This window comes from Talpa occidentalis, unplaced genomic scaffold (genome assembly GCF_014898055.3).
Source record: "Talpa occidentalis isolate TD23 unplaced genomic scaffold, MPIMG_talOcc4v2.1 talOcc4.16, whole genome shotgun sequence".
NCBI lineage: Eukaryota > Metazoa > Chordata > Mammalia > Eulipotyphla > Talpidae > Talpa > Talpa occidentalis.
The window spans coordinates 67481262-67502628 of NW_023601653.1; the positions used below are offsets into that span (position 1 = coordinate 67481262).

General features: G+C 36.5%; 2 protein-coding genes across 2 annotated transcripts; one reads left to right on the plus strand and one right to left on the minus strand.

Annotated features, from left to right (window-relative positions):
* The first annotated feature begins 5347 nt into the window (after window positions 1-5347).
* KLRF2 (killer cell lectin like receptor F2) lies at window positions 5348-13569 on the plus strand. The gene is made up of 6 exons (XM_037513255.1): window positions 5348-5417; window positions 7414-7512; window positions 9361-9408; window positions 11899-12047; window positions 12292-12410; window positions 13452-13569. Exons 1-6 carry the CDS (start codon window positions 5348-5350, stop codon window positions 13567-13569), a joined length of 603 nt encoding a protein of 200 aa, XP_037369152.1.
* A 4213-nt stretch (window positions 13570-17782) lies between these two features.
* CLEC2A (C-type lectin domain family 2 member A) lies at window positions 17783-20951 on the minus strand. Its single transcript, XM_037513256.1, has 3 exons — window positions 20751-20951; window positions 19089-19192; window positions 17783-17891 (listed from the first exon to the last, which is right to left on the minus strand). Exons 1-3 carry the CDS (start codon window positions 20949-20951, stop codon window positions 17783-17785), a joined length of 414 nt encoding a protein of 137 aa, XP_037369153.1.
* Window positions 20952-21367: the final 416 nt, after the last annotated feature.

A 21367-nucleotide genomic window follows, 5' to 3' on the forward strand; every position in this document is an offset into this window, starting at 1 on the left:
AAGCCACCGATCGATGGCCAAGACTACATGGTATCCTTATTGCTCATTGTATAAAATCTACTGAGCACATATAGGAGAGTTAATTAACTAGTTAATCTATTTAAACATTAACTAGATTTTCTGGAGCCACATTTTCCAGCAGAAAACATCACAGATCAGAAGCAGTAGCAGTTGCTTAGCTACTCTCTGGGGCAATGCACTGTAATGGGGTGTCAAGACTCGAGAGAGGAGATTCTGATGGTACATGGGTGCATGGCTAAGGAATTAGCAACCCCTCTGCTAACACTCTGTGCTCTAAGCCTTTTGTCCATGGCATTGAAACATGGGAAAATGTTGCTTCCCCACCCCCAACCCCATCTGCTGCTTCAGTCTTTTCTCCACAGAAACCACCAGCCTCGTATCTCAAGTGTAAACTGCGCGATGTCTCAGAACTTATCTATCACCTGAGCCTCCATAAAGTTGCAACATGGCTGCACACCACTAACACCAGCTACTTTGGACATTTATAGGTGCCATATCTGAAGCAAATCAGTGTTGACTGAGTTAATTTTCACCTCTCCTAGTCTTGTTTCTAAATGGGTAGTTTACATTTTCCCCACTTCAGTTGTGCAAACACTTCAGCCTGGAGTGTTGCAACAGACAGCCACAGGAGGGGACACCTCATATTCACTCAACATACAGAAAAAGCTGGAAAAAGTACACCCCCTTGCTTTGATAACAACAGAGTAAAACTATGTAAGCCACAAATTGATAGCTTTTCTTAAAGCCATCAGAGACCTGGGGACAGGGTCAGTGCACAAAACTGAAATCTAAGATAAGAGGTGCACCAAGGAGAGACGGAGCAGGAAATCTTGCTTACCTGCAGTAAAACCTCAACCCACATAAGTTATTATAAATTATTCAGCTCAAGTTTTTAACAAGTTGCTAAAGGCAGAATGGAGGGGGGGGAGGGGGGCACAAAAGCAGAGAACCCCTGAGAGTTGCAGACCAAAGGCATAAGTCACACCCACTTGAAGGCACTTCATAGGCCATATCCAGTGTGGAACAATTGAGAGCAAGTTAGGAGGCTCGAGAGAGCTTCCCTGTTATTGCAGGCCTGGGAGAGATGAATAGCAGTCATTGGAAAAAAACACTCAAAGCTCCATCTAGAAATGTACCCTTTCTGGAACAAAAACTTAAGTCACTGGGTGTGGGAGTGAGGGGTGGGGGAGAGATTGCTAGCAGCAAACACTCCCTTTCAGGCCATTGGTGCAGACTCCTTACAGCTGAGCAGAACAGAAACCTCTTTAGTCTTCTTGGAGAAAGACAGGAAAACATCCTGATTGTATGTATACTGGCTTCTCTGCTAAATAAAGCTCTTGTTATGCACAGGGGGATCTGGCTTGAGTTCACACCCTCCTCAAGAGGTGAATGTCTTGGGCCTTCCTGGTGGCACAAGGGGTTAAGATGCAACTTATGAAGCTATCCTCAGCCATGGCAGCATGAGTTCTATCTCAGGCCAGGGAGATACCCACATGGCGCAGCAGACCTCTCCTGTCTCACCCACTGCTCCCCTCAGCAGTGTATTTCAGTAGATCCACTTGTTCTGCTCCCCACTCTGCCTCTGGTGAATCCTCCCACCCCCTCCCCAACACCTCTGGTCCATACCCCAGTTCTTGTATGCATAAATAAATAAATCTTTTTTTAAAAAATGTAGTAACTGTCTCAATTCTCCAAGCCCTTTTGCATTTCATTCACTTTCCGAATACATGGAAGAGCCTAAAGAAGTAGGCAGCCATTTTATTAAAAAACACAATGAACTTCCTGATGCCACTCAGTCACTTGGAAAATATTAATTAGACACCTAAATATTTGATAAATGCAATGAAATGGCACAGGATACATATAATTATGGGTTTGTAGTAAAACTAATGGATATAATTTTTGAGGAACAACCATATTGTTTTCCATGAGAGCTACCATTTTATTTCCCCACTGGTGGTGCATAATTGTTCCATTATATCTACATCCTCATAATATTTGCTGTCTTTTATATTTGGAAAGTAGCTAACCTAGTAGTTGTTGTAATAGTATCTTATTTCATTGTACTTTTACTTTACATTTCCCAAATGATGACTGATGCTCACATCCATTTATATGTCTTCTTTGAAAAATGTCTATTCGAGTCCATTGCCCATTTTTAAAATCAGGTTGCTTGGGGATTTTTTTCTCCTTTGGTTGTTGTTGTTCTTTATTTGCTTTTTGTGGGAATTTTCTTTTCATTGTTTTTGCTCTTAAGTTATAAAAGATCTTTGTATACTCTGAATTTTAATCCCTTATCGGTGATTTACAAATATTTTCTTACATTCTGTATGCTGCTTATTCACTCTATTGATTATATCCTTTTTTAAAAAGATTTATTTTTATTTATTTATGCATACAAGAACTGGGGGTGTAAGCCAGAGGTGTGTGGGGGATAAGAAGATTCTCCAGAGAGAGAGAGACTGGGGAGCAGATGAGCCAGATCTACTGAAATACACTGCTGAGGGGAGCAGTAGGTGAGATAAGAGAGGTCTACTGCGCCATGTGGGTTAGCTCCCTGGCCAGGATTGAACTTATGCTGCACTGGCTGGTGATAGCTTGATAGCACTGAGACTTCAACCCCTATGACATCAGGGAGGCCCATCTATTGATTATATCCTTTGATTCAAGGAATTTTTATTTTACGTAGTCACCTTAACTGTGTTTCCCTGTTCTCTGTTGTCTGTTCACAGCCAAGAAATCATTGCCAAATCCAATGTCTTAAAGTTTTCCCTCTAAGTATTTTATACTTTTAGCTCTTATATGTAGGACTTTGGTCTATTCTGAGTGAATTTTTGAATATGGTGTAAGCTAAGGATTCAATTCATCATTGTACGTGTAGATATTCAGCTTCCCTAGAACAATGGTTGAAAAGACTGTCCTTTCCCTAATGAATGGTCCTTTTTTTTTAAGATTTATTTGTTTTTATACAAGAACTAGGGTACAGGCCAGAGGTGCAGGAGGGTGAGAGAAATCACCAGAAACGGAGCAGGGAGCAGAACAGGCAGATGGACTGAAGACACTGCTAAGAGGAGCAACAGGTGAAGCAGGAGAGGTCTGCCGCACCATGTGGGGATCTCCCTGGCTGGCTGGGAATCGAACCCATGCTACAGAGGCTGTGGACAGCTTCACAGCGCTGCGCCACCAGGGAAGGTTCCTAATGAGCCCTCTTAACACCCTTTCAACATTGTTGAAATCATGTGAGCACATAAGCAAGGAGCTATTTCTGGGCTTTATCTTATTCTATGACCTATAGCAGTCGAACGAAATTATGAAAGAAATGGCTGATCATGAGAATAATGACTCTTCCTCTTTGAGGAGAGGTTCGATATGAGAAAAGTGACTGTAATGAAAAAGAACCGTTAGAGAAGTTCCAGAGACTGTACAAAAAATTCTCACATCAATGGAATTCTCACTGAGATTTCATGACATTCCAATGCAAAAGATAAATGTTGGAAGACTATCCAAATATAAAATGAAACTCTGAGGAGGCATAGAAAAGATGGTTGATCCATCTTCCAAGCTATTCCACTAGAAACCTCTACAAAGGCCTCTAGATAAGTTTTTTCTTTTTATTTTTTTAAGAAGCACCTGAACTCTCCATGTATGGAATGTTTTAAATTACAGTGTTCTAAAAAAAAATTGCTTTTATTGTTGTTTTAGTCCCAATATTTTTAAGAAAGAGTAAGAAAGCTTTCAATGCATTGACCAAAAAATAAGTAGATAAATAAATAAAGTTCAGTAACATTCATCATTTTCCTCTTTGATTATGCAAATAATTTTGCACAATTTCAGCTTGTGTGGTGATTTTCATCACCTTGTTACACAGAGCAATTTGAGGACTGTCTATATTTGAAACAAGCATCATTGGAGTGTTATAGAAATATAAATATAAGTTCTGATGCAAATCGTGGTGGAGGTGGATTCTGAGGAGACACAGCATTGTTCAGCAGAAAACTGGCTCAAGGAAGGTCATTATGATTTCCTCAGATAATGCAGGTGAATAACTTCAGGGGGCTTCCTGTCCTAGAGAGGCTGATACCACTGTAGGTGGGGAGACCTCTTCCATTGGCAAAGAAGATAGATGAGAGGGCCTCCCCGGTGGCGCAGCGGTTGAGCGCTGGGTTGCGAACCTGCCCGCGGCCTCTGCGGCACCGGTTCGATCCCCGGCTGCTCCCCAGCCACCGGAGGAGGGTCCCACATGGCGCGCAGACCTCTCCTGCCGCCCGCTGCTCCCCTCAGCAGTGTACTTCGGTCCTTCTGCCTGCTCTGTGTTCTCCGCTCTGGCTCTGATGAATTCTCTCACCCTCCCGCGCTTCTGACTGTACCCAGTGCATGTATAAACAAAAACAAACAAAGAAAGAAAGAAAGAAAGAAAACATGCCTCTATATAAAAAAAAAAAAAATTAAAAAAAAAAGATAGATGAGAGATGAAGAGCTCAATACCTTGCTTTATCAGATATTTTCAAATTGATTGTCTTCTTCCCACTAAGTTGAAAGTTAATGATGTACTATTGATTTTTTTTTGCTTTGTCAGATGTATACCTAAACAGCAAAACAATTATTTAAAAATTCTGTATGGCCTCCCTGGTGGGACAATGGGTTAAGAACAGCACTATGACGCTCTCTACAGCCTCTGCAGCACAAGTTCGATACCCCACCAGTCAGGGAGCTATCCACATGGCACAACAGACCTCTCCTGACTCGCCCAATGCTCCCCTCAGCAGTGTATTTCGGTAGATCTGCATGTTCTGCTCCCCACTCTGTCTCTGGTGAATCCTCTCACCCCCAGTGCCTCTGGCCTATACCCCAGTTCTTGTATGCATAAATAAATAAATCTTTAAATATAAATAAAAGTTCTGTAAATTTATAAAGCTAATCCCATCTAACCAGACACTGTTTGTTTGGTGTTTATTTGGTTTATTTCATTTTTTGTATTCTTAGCAGAATATGAAAGACAGGAGGGTAGGAAATGTGTTAATCTTTGTTGCTTGTGTGTACCCAGTGTTGGTTAGGAACTGACTGGTACATAAAAGAGCACAATACATATTTGTTGAGCAAAATGGAAAGGCTATTACCTTGCAACATGCAAAATTTTAGCCAGAAATTCACTTGTCTATCCATCTTCATTCACCAACACATCCTGTGTGGTTTTAGACATTTGTACCTAAGTGAAGTTTGACTATTTTGGGACTTCCTTTGAGTTTTGGAGAACCATCCAAGGCTGAGCCTAGTCTCCATTTTCTTTTTATTATTTTCTAGGTAATATCACAAAACACTTGGGGAGATGGAGAATGAAGATGGCTATATGATACTGGATTTCAAGAATCGTTTCAAACCCAAACAGAAATCTAATGGTAAGAATATTGTTTTTTCTTATTCAGGACCCAGCTCAAAGTTGCGTCATTCTCTTTAGAAGATAATTATCTTTGAATATTTTTGAATTCCTAATATTTATGTTCTTAGATTTCAAGAAATGATCATACATTACCTAAGATAGGTTATTTAGACTCATAAATATCAGCAATAAACAGCAGTATTTTTACCACCATGGGGTTGGAGAAATTCTACTAAAATGATGTTCAATCCTCTCAATGTGGTAGCATAAGAGCAAGAATACAACTTTCAAGCAAAAGTTTGAAAATTATATTTTTATAGAAATTTTTCTTCCTACAAGATGTAAGTTTCATGGAAGCAATTATTTAGGTAGAATAATTAAATGTAGATGCCTATTACACTTGGAAAGATCGAGTGCCGATGGTGGGAGAAAGTTCTATCATGATTTACAGTTTAAAAAACATATAAATGTGATTATGCATCTGTGCATGTAAATATATATATATATACTATATATAGTAATTTTTAATCTTTGCAATAGTCCATCGTATTAGTAGAACAGTCCACTGGACAGAAGAGAAGGGCAAAAAGATAGAAAACACTAATCTTCTATCTAGGGCTGCTGTACCTGCATCCAGGTATTTATTGTTTTGTTTTGCTTTGATTTTTCCATGTCTGTGTCAGGTTCTATTGCCAAGTCCAATAAATCACATATTGGTAACTAAATTCATTATGTCTAAAGCAGATGTTTAAACATTTTTGTTCAAACAGTCAAAATGTTTCTGGATGCCTTTGGCCAGAAATTTGGAATTGCCCAGCACCCCATTACTATGTCAGCTTCCATCTCGCTAATTCCAGATTTAAAAAAAAAAAAAAAAAAAAAAACTTGGTAATTTTCTCATTTTCTGAAGGCTCAAGTTTTGTGGTCTCAATATCTGGAAATTAATGTTCCCTTGTCATTAATAACTTACTTTCATGTGTAAAAATTCAGACCACTGTCTGAATTCAATCAAAATGACTGAATTGGAACCTAAACTCTGGACTAAATTTATGGTCTTGGGCAAAGTCCTTTTGTCCTCTTAAATCTCAGTTGTTGTTTTTTTATAATAAAGTGACTCTTATTATTTTCTTATGTAGATGTTGAAACAATTTATTTTTACTTAATTTAAAAACCACTTTGTAATAGACAAGTGAGTAATGATAACTAAAGTGTGAGTGTAGTATATAAAAAGCAAGATAACATCCGTTTAAATTATGAGTGAAGGAAGGGTGAGGGCATAAAAAGTAGGTAACAGATGAGAAATGATATAATCTCAGCATGTTTTTGCTTGTCATTTTTTTCCAAGAATTTTTGCTCTTGATAAGGAAAACTTGATTTATTATTCAGCTTGACAGATATAATTAATCTTGTCGCTAATCCTGAAAGGAAATGTGCTTACTGCACTGTTATTTGTATTATTCATTTGAATGACTCACTGTTAGGAATAAATGAAGTTCTGTTATGTACCAGCTGTCATACTGGGAATAGCCATGTATTTTCACCGTTATGTATGGTATGTATTTTTCTTGGATGTGACTTTTTGGACCAAAAATATATATACTTTTACATATTATGTATAATACACATAATATAAACGTGCATATTCCATATAAATTATATATATATTTATATTCCATATAAATATATATATAATATATATATTTATATATATTATATATTTATATATATATAATAGAGAGAAATTAATAAATTCTTTTCAAGTCATCGAAAGTATCCTCAAATAACAAAGCAAATCAATAGCAAAATAATTCAACATTTGAAATAGCAGTGACATGTCTTTGTTTTTGGACTGGAAATTTTAAAATTTTTTTCAATGAACCATAAATTCTAATGTCATATCAAAAATGAACGTTGATTATTTCTGTAATAAAAATTAAACAAGAAAATTGTTCATTAAATAAACATTTAATAAATACAAGTGTTCTGAAATTTACCAAAAAATCTCAATATTTCAGATTTCTCATGGTATATACAATATTACTATCTTATGGCTGTATTTGTATGTATTGGAATCCTTATTTTCGTGATGAGCACAATTGGATTCAACTTTTGGAGTGAGTATGGATTTTTTAATTTTAATTTTAGAAAATAAATGTCGATCTTTAATCCTTTTCATGTCAAGATCAGCTCCACATGGCAGTCAAAAAATCTGCCAATTAAAGTGATCAACCATATAGGTCATATTGTAATATTATTTTAAATGTAAGAATAATTGGTAAACACTAAAAATAAAATTATCATGTACTTTGCATCTTTTCTTATGGAAGACCTAGTAAAAGTTTAGATTGTCATATCATGTCATAAAATTTGTAATGTATTTTTACAAAGAGTATGTACTCATTTAGATCACTTTGAGAGAAAATGATTGAAATAAGATAGGTTTGAAAAAAAGAACCTCTGGAAACAATGTTAGAACTAAGTGAATAGTCTATAGTTGCTCTTTTTAAAATAACCAGACCAATTCATGGTTTCTATGATTTTGTTTTCCTCTTGAAACTGACTTTTGAAAATATAAGGGCTAAATGGGTACTTATGTATAGTACTGATGTGGAAACACACTCCAGGGCTTTTGAGATTAGACATTTAAGTTTAGCCCAGCCCAAAGCAATGTCTTATAGGTGACAAAGAAGTTAAAGGTCTATTTTTGCATTAGTCAATTAATTGTGTTTTTGTTTTCCTAATACAACAATGGAAAAATAGCAAACCAACTAATTATTCCACTCCCTGCAATTCTTCTGTACTTTGTACATCTGTTTGGCTGAGATATCAACCAATCATAATCTTGAAATATGTTCAACCATTATATTGAAATAAATTACTAATAATATTGACACTTTCCACGTACTCAACATTAAATGTTAGATAATCAATATTGGTTTTCATGAACTAATTGAAATCCTACGAAGTTGAATATTCTGTAATAATAATATTTTAAAGGTCTTTAAAACTTAAGAACATATAGATACCAAGTATATTTATAGGCTATCACTGATCTTTTGTGATTCAGTTTTCTTCTCTATAAAATATATCACTTAACTCTTGCAATAATTATTCTTTTAGAGCAAGATATTATAGAGAAGTTATCAATAAATTTTGACATATTGATGAAATATTTAAAGGGAAAATACATTTTCCCAGGGATATTTTTTATTCTAAGAGATAAATGTTCACCATAGTCTAGGATACCCTCGATAAAGACATAAATATAAGAATTTACATAAAGAACTAGTCTTCTATCAAAACAAAGAGAAACAAATTGGCATCAGATTTTTAAATGCAAATAAAAACAAACCTTTGTAGTATGTAACTTGATTTTAACTTTAAGTTTAAAACAAGAGTAATTAAGCAATATAATTTACTCATGTATTCTTTTGGAACTTATAGTGAGGCAGGAGTTGGTGATTTTTGATAAAGTGAAACTACTTCAAGAAAGTAATGAAAAGATATTTTGGTTTATCAGCTTTTCTGCATTCCTGGGAAGATGTGAATTCATTCTATATGAAAGAAATCTGTAAAAATGTAACTAAGAAATAAAAAGTATTTGATATGGTAAAAAGGAGATTTTAAAAATCTGAAACAAGAAGAAAACAACATTAATTTAAAAGTTCACTGAATAAAACAAAGTAATATTCAAACAAAATAAAAAGTATTAAATTTTAAGAATCACATCATATTTCGAATTGGGATTAGTATTAAAGGAGTATAAATAGATATGGTAAAATGGTTAATTCTGGGAAGGAGTAGAGTAGAAACACTAGAAAAGAAACTTGGAGACTGAATTTTTATTTACATACCTTTATTTTGTACTAGTATTTAGACTGTTGTTCATCTTCATAGTAATTTTTTTAATTTAATTAATCTCACTTAATATTTTATTAAATTTTTCTTTGTACTGAGCACAGATAAAAAAGTGGATTTCCCCCAGAATATAAATACCAGCCATCTACCAGGTAATGTTCTTTTATTTTGTGGAATGTGCTGCTTTGTGTTAAGATCAATAAATTTCAGTCACTGGTCACATAAATGCAGGCAATTAAACCTCAGATTTTTAAACTTTCAAATGAGGATATAATATCTACAAAGGATATTTAGTTTAGATTAAGCCAACTGGGATGGTAAATGTTACATGTTAGCGTGATTGAATGACCACAGTGGCCAGATTATTTGGTTCATTATAACTCCTGTGTTAGTTTTCTCTTGCTGTGTAATGATTACCTCCTACTGAGCACTTTAAAAGGATAATTATTATGTAAAATCAATCAATAAATAAAACAATTATTTTCTATGTCAGAGCTTCCATGGATTGGGAGTCTGGGGCAGATCAATTACGTCTTCTGTTCCGGGTCTCTCAAAATATTGTCTAGATATTGACCAGATCACATGTCTTTTCAGAGCTGAGGTTATTCTCACAAGCTCATGTGGTTGTTGGTACAATTCAGTTACTTGTGGTTGCAAGTCTGAGGTCACTGCTTTCTTGCCAAATCTAAACTCCTAGAGGGCCCCCGCATTTCCGTGTCATTTCTCACTTTGTACGTTTCAGAACATGAAAGTTCCTTAATTCTTCAAAGATAGTATTTTTGTCTCTTCCTTCAGACAAAGCCCAGTGCCTTTCTCAAAGTCTTGTGCTGGATTAAGTTAGGTCCTCCTGGGTGATGTCTTTTCATTAATTCAAAATTTAATGATTGTTGGGGACCCTACTTTAGTCTTTAAAATCTCCCTGTTTTGCCATATAATAAAACTTAATCATAGATGTGAAATCCCACCATATTCACCAATCCTACTCCCACTCCAGAGGGACATTAAACAGGCCATATATACCAGGTAGCTGGAATCTTAAAATTCTGCCTACTCTAATTCTTAAAACAAAACTGGCAATCACTTCTTTGTATCATCTACCATCCAGTCAGCATTACAATGCCTTTTTTCTTTTTCTTTCATCTGATTTGTTAGAATCAGAACAAGACCACAATGGCATTTCATTAACATGTTTCTGAGTCTCTTTATCTGTAGATAATCTTTCTTTTCTGTTCTTTCTTCTTTGCCATTTATTTTTTGAAAATAAAAATGGATCATGATTGTGTGTCATTTCTCATGTTTTGAATTTTTCTGTTCATATTTCTGTGGCATTTTTATTCACATCTCCTCTATTTTAAAAACAGACACTGTAATCTAAGTTCTATGCAATAGGAGCTTCAAAGATGAATATAACACTCACCTTATGAACTTTGCAGTCACGTAAAAGACATCCACGAATGACTAGACCAGAGACTCTTTGCCCTTTGCTAGTTAATACTGTTAAGTGACCTATGAGTATTAGAGTTGGCAGATAATATGGTTAAAGTCACTGTTTCTGAGGTGGAAAAATGACTGAACTTTTAAAAGTAAGTCCAATTTAAAGAATGAAGAGGATGGAGGAGGTCATTTGTGGCTAAGAGAATCATGGAAGGAAAAGCACAAGTAAAATGTCTTCATTTGTCTTTTCCCATACCAGGAAGTCAAAAAAAAAATACCCAAATCTAGTAGATCAAAAAGAAACCAAACTGCAAAGCTATGTATTTTAAAACGTAACAGAAAAGTAATTTCTTCTAGGGAGGGTAAAGCAGGGATGTGGGGATAGAGTAGAGGGAGTATTACTGCTATTATTATATGCTTTAACTTTTTAAATCATGTACATTATTTTACTTTTTTTTTTTTTTTAGTCACAAAGGTGGAACAAATATCAGGATTTCTCACCCCTCTTTTTCCAAGCCAATAGAAGTGCATTGCTGATTTTTTTCTTATAAATCAGCATTCAGAGTTCATATGATTATGCTGACATAAATTGTTAAATACTGAATTAATGAACTGTCTTTACATTTCTTATACCATTTTATATTTCCGTGGGGGGCAGGGGAAGTGAAAAGCACAAGTATATAAAAGCATCCAATGGAATGAGGTAAGTAATGATAATGGCAAGTAATTTTACAGAAATAAAGTGTAAGTGCAAACTTGAGAAAAAGGAATTAGATTCACACAGTGGAGGGATTAAAACTGCAGCTACTATTTCAGCTAGAAATAAACATCAAAACATTATATATTTGGGTTTTTTTTTAATTTTTTTTTAATTAATAAATTTTATTTTTATATTCCCCATACAATTGCAATCCCCCCATTATGACCCCAATTTGTTTCCTCTCATTTTGGGCATCAGAATTCATAAGCTTTATTCTCTCCAACCCTTTATCCTAATCCCAGCCTTACACCTAATCCAGGAAATATACAGAATAATGAACTAATTGTGTTCTTATTTCCTTTATAGAGGATTTTTTTTTTCTTTTACATCATAAGTCATAAACGCTGAACTGGCAAAAATCTATTCAGTCAATTACATGGAATACAATTCACACTTTTTTTATAGATTGTAGAGTAAAATTAATTTTTTTTCTTAAATCTTTCTTCAGAAAATAAATCTACATGCCCACATGACTGGCAGTTGAACCAAGGGAAATGCTACAGGTTCCTCACTTCTTCCAAAACTTGGAATGAGAGTCAACACCATTGTATAAAGTTACAAGCTCATTTGCTGGTGATTCAAAGTTTGAAAGAGCTGGTGAGGAATTCTAATGAGGTTCTCAGTGTTCAAGGAAGAATTGCCAGGTGCAATTCTAAGACATGTGGTGCTTTGGCTAATGATCATGAATATTCATCAGTTATAATATAATTACTATTGTTTATGGAAGATAACTATCATTGAAGAAATAAATTCATCAATACCTGCTGCAGTGACTTACTCTATATAATGTAGCAACATATTTTGAATAGACAAAAGAATAAAACCAGTATTTTCTCTATAGGCATTCATACAGATGAATTTAAAGCTTGGACAACCTGGTTGGATAGGACTATATTTTATTACATCTGAAGGCAACCAATGGATGTGGATAGATAAACATCCTTTTGTGGAGCAAACTAAGTAAGTAGTTATTTGAGGTGGAACGGTGTGATGATGCTTTAGTTATAGAAAGGAATTTTTTAATTAAACTTCCTTGTTTATTAGTCTTTTAATCTTCCTTCCTGTTTTCCATCCTTCCTTTCTTTTAAAAAATTTCTGTACTTTTTCACATTTTTCTTTTCTTTTTTTTGTCCTTTATCCCTTTCTTCTTTTTTCCCTCTTCTTTTACTTTTAACTCACTAATATTGAGAAATAGTTATGTGGTTTAGTTACTTAGAAAGCCATTTGGCATTTTATCTTTGGGGGACTTGTAACTTCTGGCCATATCTGTAACCTAGAGTGGTTGGTGAATGGACATCAGAAGACCTGTGTAAGACTCTTCACAGCCTCCCCTCAAGGGACTCAACCCAGATAACCATCACAAGAAAATGAATACATACATTGTAGTGTATCCACCCAATGGAATACTATACAGCAATGAGAATAACCACACTAGGTATATAGAATAAAGATAATATTTGCCATAGTATGGACTCACCTTAATTTGATGTGGCATCAGATTAAAATGTCATATGCAGAAGAGTGCATACAACATGGCTTCCATTTACATAAAATTTAGAAAGAGTCCAGATTTGATAACAATGATTAGGAAGCATCAATAGTTGGCAAAACTTCTGTGAAGCTAGGAAGAATTTCCATCAAATTAAAATAGTGGTTACCTATCAAAGGAGAGCAAGCTTTGAAAAAAAAAAAAAAAGATAAACGATTTTCTAGAATGCACCAGTGACCACTTTTTCCCATGAGGAGGCAGATACCTTAATGTTCACACAATGATTCATTATGCTCTGCATTTGCTTTTTGTCTTTTGTAATTTTTAGAGGTGTTTTCTATATCACAATAAAAAAGTACCCAAAAACAGTCATTAACAGCAAAAGTCTATTCTAAGGCCTCTGCAACATGTTACTGCTAAAGAATTACCTAAGAAGTCTAGCTGGAGGAAACCTTAAGAACTCAACCCTTATTTAAAGATAAATCATCTAAAGTTTGCTCTTAATCTTCTAGTTTTTTGGTGATTGGACCAATGGACAACATGAGCTGTGCTGTCATAACAGGAAAGCAGATATATTCTGAAGACTGTAATGCCAAATTTAATGCCATTTGCCAGAGAGATGCTGTCTAAGCCACAAAGGCAAAAATGCTCATTTATATCAAGAAATACAAATGGGGGGACTCCCCTGGTGGTGCAGGCAGTTGAGTGCCACACTGTGAAGCTGTCCGCAGACTCTGCAGTACCGGTTTAATCCCAGCCTGCCTACTAGGGTCCCACATGGCGTGGCAGACCTCTCCTGTCTCACCCGCTGCTCCCCTCAGCAGTGTATTTCGTCAGTCTGCCTATTCTGCTCCCTGCTCTGTCTCTGGTGAATCCTCTCACCCTCCCACACATCTGTCCTGTACCCCAGTTCTTGTATAAATAAATAAATAAATCTTTAAAAAAAAAGAAATGCAAATGGATGGCAACTGTGCTTATTTTTATTAGTATGCAAATTTATTTCTTTTCTATGAAAATTTAAAATGTTCAAATATTATGTCCAAAAATTACCAATATTATTTTCAGTAATAATAATACAACATGGGAAAATGTAACTTATTTTTAAACAATGAAACCCAATTCTTACTTGCTTCAATGTCTAAACAATAGTTAAATTCAATCTTCTAATCCTGCTTTCTTTCCCTGTCTGTGTGTACCTTATTCCTTGGGTTCTAACTCTTTTCAAACATGTGATGAAGAAATACACCAGGCACATAGATATAACTTTGCTATTTTTTTTCCTTTGTGGTGGGTCTTTTCCCCGTATTAATTATTTTCAATTTTTATACCAAAGAAGTCAAACTTCAACTGGTAATAAAGTCTTCAGATGTTGTAATTATGAGATGCTTATTTGAGGTTATATACAATATTGCTCTTACTGTAATTTCACAATTTCCTCCCCTTTAGTCAAATTTATATTTAGACATTATATTGGGAAATATCTCACTCCCTTAGATCTCTAACTAAAAGTCCATACAATGTCAAGCTTCTCATTTTCCTGTCATTATTCAAAACATTTATTTTTCCACTTAAATTCAAAAATTCAACACTGTGGTCACTGTGTAAGTTAGATAATTATTTAACTCAAAGAAGATGCCTTTTATGTCATCAGGAATATTTACCCTAGTAACTGTGAATTTAAAAAAAGGAGGGGGGCCCCCCTAGTGGCACAAGGGGTTAAGACACAACCTATGAAGCTATCTGCAACCACTGCAGCACGAATTCCATCCCCAGCAGGCCACATGACGCAGCAGACCTCTCCTGATTCGCCCGCTGCTCCCCTCAGCAGTGTACTTCGGTCAATCCTCCTGTTCTGTTCCCTACTCTGTCTCTGGTGAATCCTCTCACCTCCAGCAGCTCTGACCTGTACCCGTTCTTGTATGCATAAATAACTAAATCTTTAAAAACAAAAAAGAGAGGAAGGGGGAACCTGAATAATTCTGTTAGGTAGTTAGTGCCTAAGATAAACAGCAAAAGAATTAAAGGGATCCAGGAAAAACTTTCAAGCAAGAATAAGGCAACATCCTGGAAGTGCCTGCACTGTAGAGGGGGCAAAGCAAGGTTGATAGGGCAACACCCGAGCTGTGCTTGAGTGGTAGAGGGCAGGAAGGACCAAGAATTCCCCTCCCAATGGAAGGGTAGAACAAGGACCCATAAGCTTTTTCCTAGAATGCCATGGAAGGAGCAACCTTACACCCCTCACTAAGCCCCAAATCCCTTGGCATCATTCGGTGCAGTTGTTCTTTCATGGACCCTGCCCATAGGGACCTCTCTACCCCCACTTCTTGAGTGTACTGTGGCTAAATAAACCATCTTTTTGCTTTGCCTTTTTGCTATGCCTGGGCATAGCTTTGAATTCTTTCCTAGCCATACGCAAGCATGGAGGCCCTCATTCTACATTGCTAAGCATTTAATAAAATTAACTGTGATGGTGAACCAAGAAGAAAAAATAACACATATTATGAATGAAGTAAAACTTAAACTTTCAGTCAAAATTAATACATCGCAATGTAATATACAATGGCATCCAAAATTCACCAGTTTCAAGTTTTCTTGGTATCACCATGAGACAGATGTTATCTGTGCACAACTGGCCACGTGCTGATGTAACTGGGGCTGAGGTGGATCCTCACCATGGGTTTTTACAGCAGGAAGGAAGCTTTTGCTTTGTGACTGGTTGAGTAAAATCAAAGTGGGTGACCCAGCTCAAATCCACCTCTCAGCCCATTAGAAGACATTAGGGACATGGGGGGCAGAAGGGCTACTCAGGGAAAGGAGAAGTGTGGCGTTCCCATTGCTCGTGTCTCTTCATGGGTTTCATCTTCATTTTAGGGGCAGGGAGCAGGACTTAGTATGTGTTCTGAGGGAGAATTGGGAGGTTTTTTTCAGCCTAAGATTACTCTGGTAGCTACTTCTGGATTTTTTTTAAGGTTTATTTTATTTATGCATGCAAGAACTGAGGTGCAGACCAGAGGTTCGGGGGAAGGGGGTGAGAGGAAATCATCAGAGACAGAGGGGAGAGCAGAACAGACAGATCTACTGAAATACACTGCTGAGGGAAGCAGCAGGAGAGACAGGAGAGGTCTGCTGCACCATGTGGGTAGTTCCCTTTCTGGGGATGGAACTTAGGCTACAGTGACTGGGGACAGCACTGAGATTTTAACCCCTGTGTCACCAGGAAGGCCCCTACTTCTGGATTTGAGTTGTTACTGTAGATCAGAGCTGCTCAATAACCTGTTAGAACTCATTCCAGGTTCTGCTGATCAGGATCTGTTGAACCTGCAAAAACAAGCAAGCAAGTATGTGAAAACGGAGGAGGGAGAACGTACCTGGGAAAGAGAAGAACAATGACCATATCTTGCCTGTTCCTTATGGGACAGGTTTGAACTTTGCAAAATAGTTTTCTGACCTCAGTTGCATGGCATTGGGCCAAGTAAGTTATCTGCCTTTGAATATATTAGTGCCAGCTAAACACTTTATGGGTGTGGCTCACAATCATCTCTTTTTTTCTCATTAATCAGAAAGTTTCATCTATAAGCAAGAAAGTCAATTTCCATTATTTAGTGGGGGAAGACTTGTCTGTGTGTTTCTATGTGTTTGCCTTGTAACCTAGATACTTTCTTTTTCTTAGGTTCTACCTAGTCCCTATGTATTCACCTGCACATATATTTCTCCTACAATCGATTATAGTTATCTATGCAGGAAGTTCAACTCAAATTAATGTAATAAGGGATCTTTGATATAACTTTTGGGTGTCCTCTAGAATTTAAGTTTTATGATGTACCCAGAGATATGTCATAAGCTTATTCTATTTCATTCTCCTTACTTAGGAAATTAAAATTTTTCAATTATCTATTCTTTGGTCACATTTAATGATACCATTCCAGTTTATATTCTATAATCAAAAGTTTGTAATTCCAATGATCTCTAATAATCTCTGATCATTCATCAGATATTACTTTTTATAGAGTGAGGGTGAACTTCACTCTTGGTGAACTTTTCCTAATTTTGAAGATATTAAACATTTTTTAATTTTTAATTTTTAAGATACTAAAGTAAATGCATGTCCCTGGGTGATTCTCTTGTAACAATTCTCTATGCCAAAGTCATGATGGTTAATTAGTATTGTATATTTACATGGTGAACACATATGTTTCCCAACTTGTAAACTGTTGGGTGTTGGCTGGTCTACCCACATAGATTCCTTTATATTTGCTTATCTTTTTTTTAAGAAGTGGGTACAGGCCAGAGTTGCAGGGAGGGGTGGGGGAGGTGAGACGATTCACCAGAGAGAGCGGGGAGCAGAACAGGCAGATCTACTGAAATACACTGCTGAGGGGAGCAGCAGGTGAGGCAGGAGATGTCTGCTGCACCATGTGGGCTGCTCCCCAACCAGATGGGGATCAAATTCTCGCAGCAAAGGCCACCGACAGCTTGACAGCGCTGGGCTCAGCCCCCTGTGCTACCAGGAAGGCCCTATATTTGCTTATCTTAATCACCATGTCATACACATGTTCTCCCGTTGTTTATCGCTATTTTTATTGGTTCTATTAATAGAAGTTTCTTAACTTGTGTTCATAATGAACACTTATGTTATGAATGGATGAGGTTCTGCTGTAATCATTCATTCATTCAATTATGGGTGCCTTTAATACTTTTAAAACTCTGTATTCTTTGAATTATTACATAATTCTGTATTCTATAACATAGCAAGTGAAAAGCAACATTTACCTATCTCATTTCCTTGATTTCTGAAGTGTGATTATCATTTTCCATAGTTTGTTTTTTTTTTTTTTTTGCACTGTTAAAATCTAGGTTTGCTGCAAATCCACTTGATATCAACAAGTCCCTTGGAACTTTGGACTCTATCAGCATCCAGAAAAGCAAAACGTCCATTTCCATTAATTTCAAACCTGAAAAGGAACAATTAGAATTAATTTGGGAACCACTTACAGCTATAAACAAAATCAAATTAAGAACAGAGTATTTGAAACACAATGAACTTCACAATATTCCTGGAGTATCTTTGCTCAGTGTTGTTGTTTTTTTTTAAAGTAAGGAATTTGGGGGCCTCCCCGGTGGCGCAGCGGTTGAGCGCTGGGTTGCAAAGCTGCCCGCGACCTCTGCGGTGCCAGTTCGATCCCCGGCTGCTCCCCGGCCACCGGAGGAGGGTCCCACATGGCACGCAGACCTCTCCTGCCGCCCGCTGCTCCCCTCAGCAGTGTATCTCCGTCCTTCTGCCTGCTCTGCTCCCCGCTCTGGCTCCGGTGAATTCTCTCACCCTCCCGCGCTTCTGACTGTACCCAGTGCATGTATAAACAAAACAAACAAGCAAAACAAATAAATAAATAAAAAACATGCCTCTATAAAAAAAAAAAAATTAAAAAAAAAAAATAAAAAAAATAAAGTAAGGAATTTGGTACTTTTGAAACATACGAAGATAAACCCAAAGAGACTAATTATGATATTTTTATAAATTTACTCTTTTGATGACAAAATATTCCCTTTGCTGTAGTAATTATAATTTGTCCTATCTACTGTATTTCAATATTTGTTTAATTAGCTCCCATGTTTTAAAATTGAGCACTTAATGAAATATTAAGCAGGAACCCATGGATTAAAAACAAAAAAATGTATAGTCCTTGCTATCGGGTAAAATAGCATATAAGTGAGGAAGCAGCATTCACTCAAGAGATACTACATGAATAAACAGTATTGCTTATGACTGACATTTAGAAACTTAAAGACAATTATATGATTTCTAACTCTTAAAGAAAAAAGAAATCTCATACAAATTTAAGTACTTGGATAACGGTATTTTGACTTGGAATTTGCAGAACAGTTGAGTTTGAATTAGCAAAGGAGGGTTTATTAGCAAGAGTGAGAAATAAAAAAAAAACTGGGAAATGTCACTTGCAAAATGTCACAAGGAAGGCAGAAGGAAGATGGATTATTCCAGAGCAGTTTTTAATGTTAAGGGGCATATTTTAGAGGGTGGAGACCAAAAAAAATTAGAAATAAGAATATTTCTTTGTAATAATACAACTCGAAATGATTTAAATTTCTAGAAGACACCAGAATAAACATTTCCTATTAAATTTGAAACTCACAAATCATTGAATGTGCTGCCATTTGTCCATTTCCAGGACTCTCCTTGTTTTCTGCTCAATCCAATCCAGTACCCAGAAGTTCCCGCAAGTTTCTTCAAAAATCCCTTTCACAAAAATCAGAGCATCATTCACCGCTTAATGTTTTAGAGCACACTGCAGAACATGTCTTGTACCCCAAATATCCCCTCTTTTATGATTTACATTCTAACCTGCATTCCCTAATGTTTCTGTTGCCACAAACAGCACCAATATTAAAGTTCAAGTGAACTTTATCAGAAAGATGTGTACACTGCCTTTTACTTCCCTATCTCTCAGTAGTAGAGTGGCTTTCATCGAGTCATTGAACTCCCTGAGCTACACCCTCTATCATTAAAGGTAACTTCTGTCTCTCATATAGAAATTGGTGAGGAAAAGATATTTGACTAGCTTTCCTTCAAGTGTTAATGCATAAAACATTAGTAAGTTTTAGTTATAGGGTGAATGACAGACTATAAACTGATATGATGTGTTATCTGTTCCAATGACAAAATCAGAAGCTGAACAGTTTCAATAAGAATTGACACCACGTGTTCTAGAAGGGTAACAGAGAATTAATGCTTACATTTTGGTTTGTACACAGGTTCTCTCACAAAATCATGAACTAGATATGACGAGAGGAATGTCATTGTTTTGTGCTTTTCTCATATAATTAGAACTCAAACTAACTTCTGGATGAGAATAATTTACTGTAATATAATATAATATAAGTAATAATTTATTGTAATATAGATGGATGACTTCAATCTCTCATCTCCTAGCAATTGGACCTCAAACCTAGTTGTCAGTTTTTCTTTACAAACAAACTCTTCCCTACCCTGTGGCCCTGGAATCCAAGTTCCTTTCTTTGTCCTTTTCCCTTCCATTCAATTCTCTTCAAACTGCATCTATTTCCTTTGTAACCTCAGCACTGAATTCCAAGAGTCATATTTTCTGTTTCAATTTACCAGACTTTTCTTGGAGGACTGCCAATATAAAGAAAGGTATTACAGGGCCTCCCCGGTGGCATAGCAGTTGAGCACTGGGTTGTGAAGCTGCCCGCAGCCTCTACAGCACCGGTTCGATCCCTGGCGGCCAGGCAAGGGTCCCACATGGTGCACAGACCTCTCCTGCCACCCGCTGCTCCCCTCAGCAGTGTACTTCGTCAGTCTGCCTGTTCTGCTCCCCACTCTGGCTCTGGTGAATTCTCTCACCCCCCACGCTTCTGACTGTGCCCAGTGCTTGTAGAAAGAAAGAAAGAAATCTTAAAAAAAAAAAAGAAAGAAAAGAAAAAGAAAGGTATTACAAATAATTAATTCTATAGTCTTAGAACTTTGAACAAAGACATTTAGCTGTATTGACAATGTGTACCATAATGAAGGACAGAGCATCATCAATTAACTGCCTGAGTTCAATTCCCAGTTAGACAATTTATCGCTGTGGGGCAAAGGCTGCCTTATAGAGCATTCTCTGCACCACACTTGCCTCATCTTCAAAATAGGGACTTCATACTCATTGGTTGAAGGTTACATTAAGTTTTACAAATGTGGTGCTGAGAACACTGACATATGGGTATTATTTTTATCATTTGTATTATCTATTTGCAAAAAAGGAGCTTGGAATTATTGAGAACTACCCTCTTCTTACCACTTCCTCTTGTGTGTCAGGCTGAGCAAGTTCCGATCCTTGTGAGCTGCAAAAACTTTTACTGGCTGTCCAATTTCTGGTATCATCAGAAAAATAGAAACACTTCTCTCCTACTCCAATCCATTCCTTTGAACACACTGTAGTTTTTGGACATTCTGAAGATCGTCTCCAAAGTACTGCTAAAAAAGAAGAAACCGCCATTATTCAACTAATGTGAGACCTTGAAATTATAAAGGCTCATGCGATGGTGATACATTAGATTCCTCTGCCTGTGGGGAAGACAGTTTAGCTGTACAACATGTTATAGTGTAGCCTATTTTCCTGCTCCTGTTTTGAGAAATGGAACCTCTAAGGTTTGCTTGGTCTATATGGACATCCTACCAGAACAATGCATAACATTTAGCGATCAAGGAAAAGACCTAGATATAGAGATGCAATTTAGGTCTCCAAGGGTCAGATATATTGATATTGTGATGATTTTGACTGGTGGAAAGTGGGGGACAGGGGAAATTTAGATAGAATGACTTAAGTTAGTAAAAGCAACCAGTTCTTTACCAAGACACTTAGGCAAGAACAGATTAAAACCCGGCTGTGTGGTTAAAATATCAGGAATTAGA

Excerpts from the sequence above, each read along its gene's own strand:
- CLEC2A (XM_037513256.1), bottom strand. The coding sequence starts at position 20,951 with ATGGCGGTTTCTTCTTTTTTAGCAGTACTTTGGAGACGATCTTCAGAA. Across the intron at positions 19,193-20,750 it reads CTGACACACAAGAGGAAGTG|GGATTTTTGAAGAAACTTGC; the intron begins GTAAGAAGAGGG and ends TTTTTGTGAAAG. Across the intron at positions 17,892-19,088 it reads GGCAGCACATTCAATGATTT|GTTTGAAATTAATGGAAATG; the intron begins GTGAGTTTCAAA and ends GTTCCTTTTCAG.
- KLRF2 (XM_037513255.1), top strand. The coding sequence starts at position 5,348 with ATGGAGAATGAAGATGGCTATATGATACTGGATTTCAAGAATCGTTTC. Across the intron at positions 12,048-12,291 it reads TTCAAAGTTTGAAAGAGCTG|GCATTCATACAGATGAATTT; the intron begins GTGAGGAATTCT and ends TTTTCTCTATAG. Across the intron at positions 12,411-13,451 it reads CCTTTTGTGGAGCAAACTAA|TTTTTTGGTGATTGGACCAA; the intron begins GTAAGTAGTTAT and ends TTAATCTTCTAG.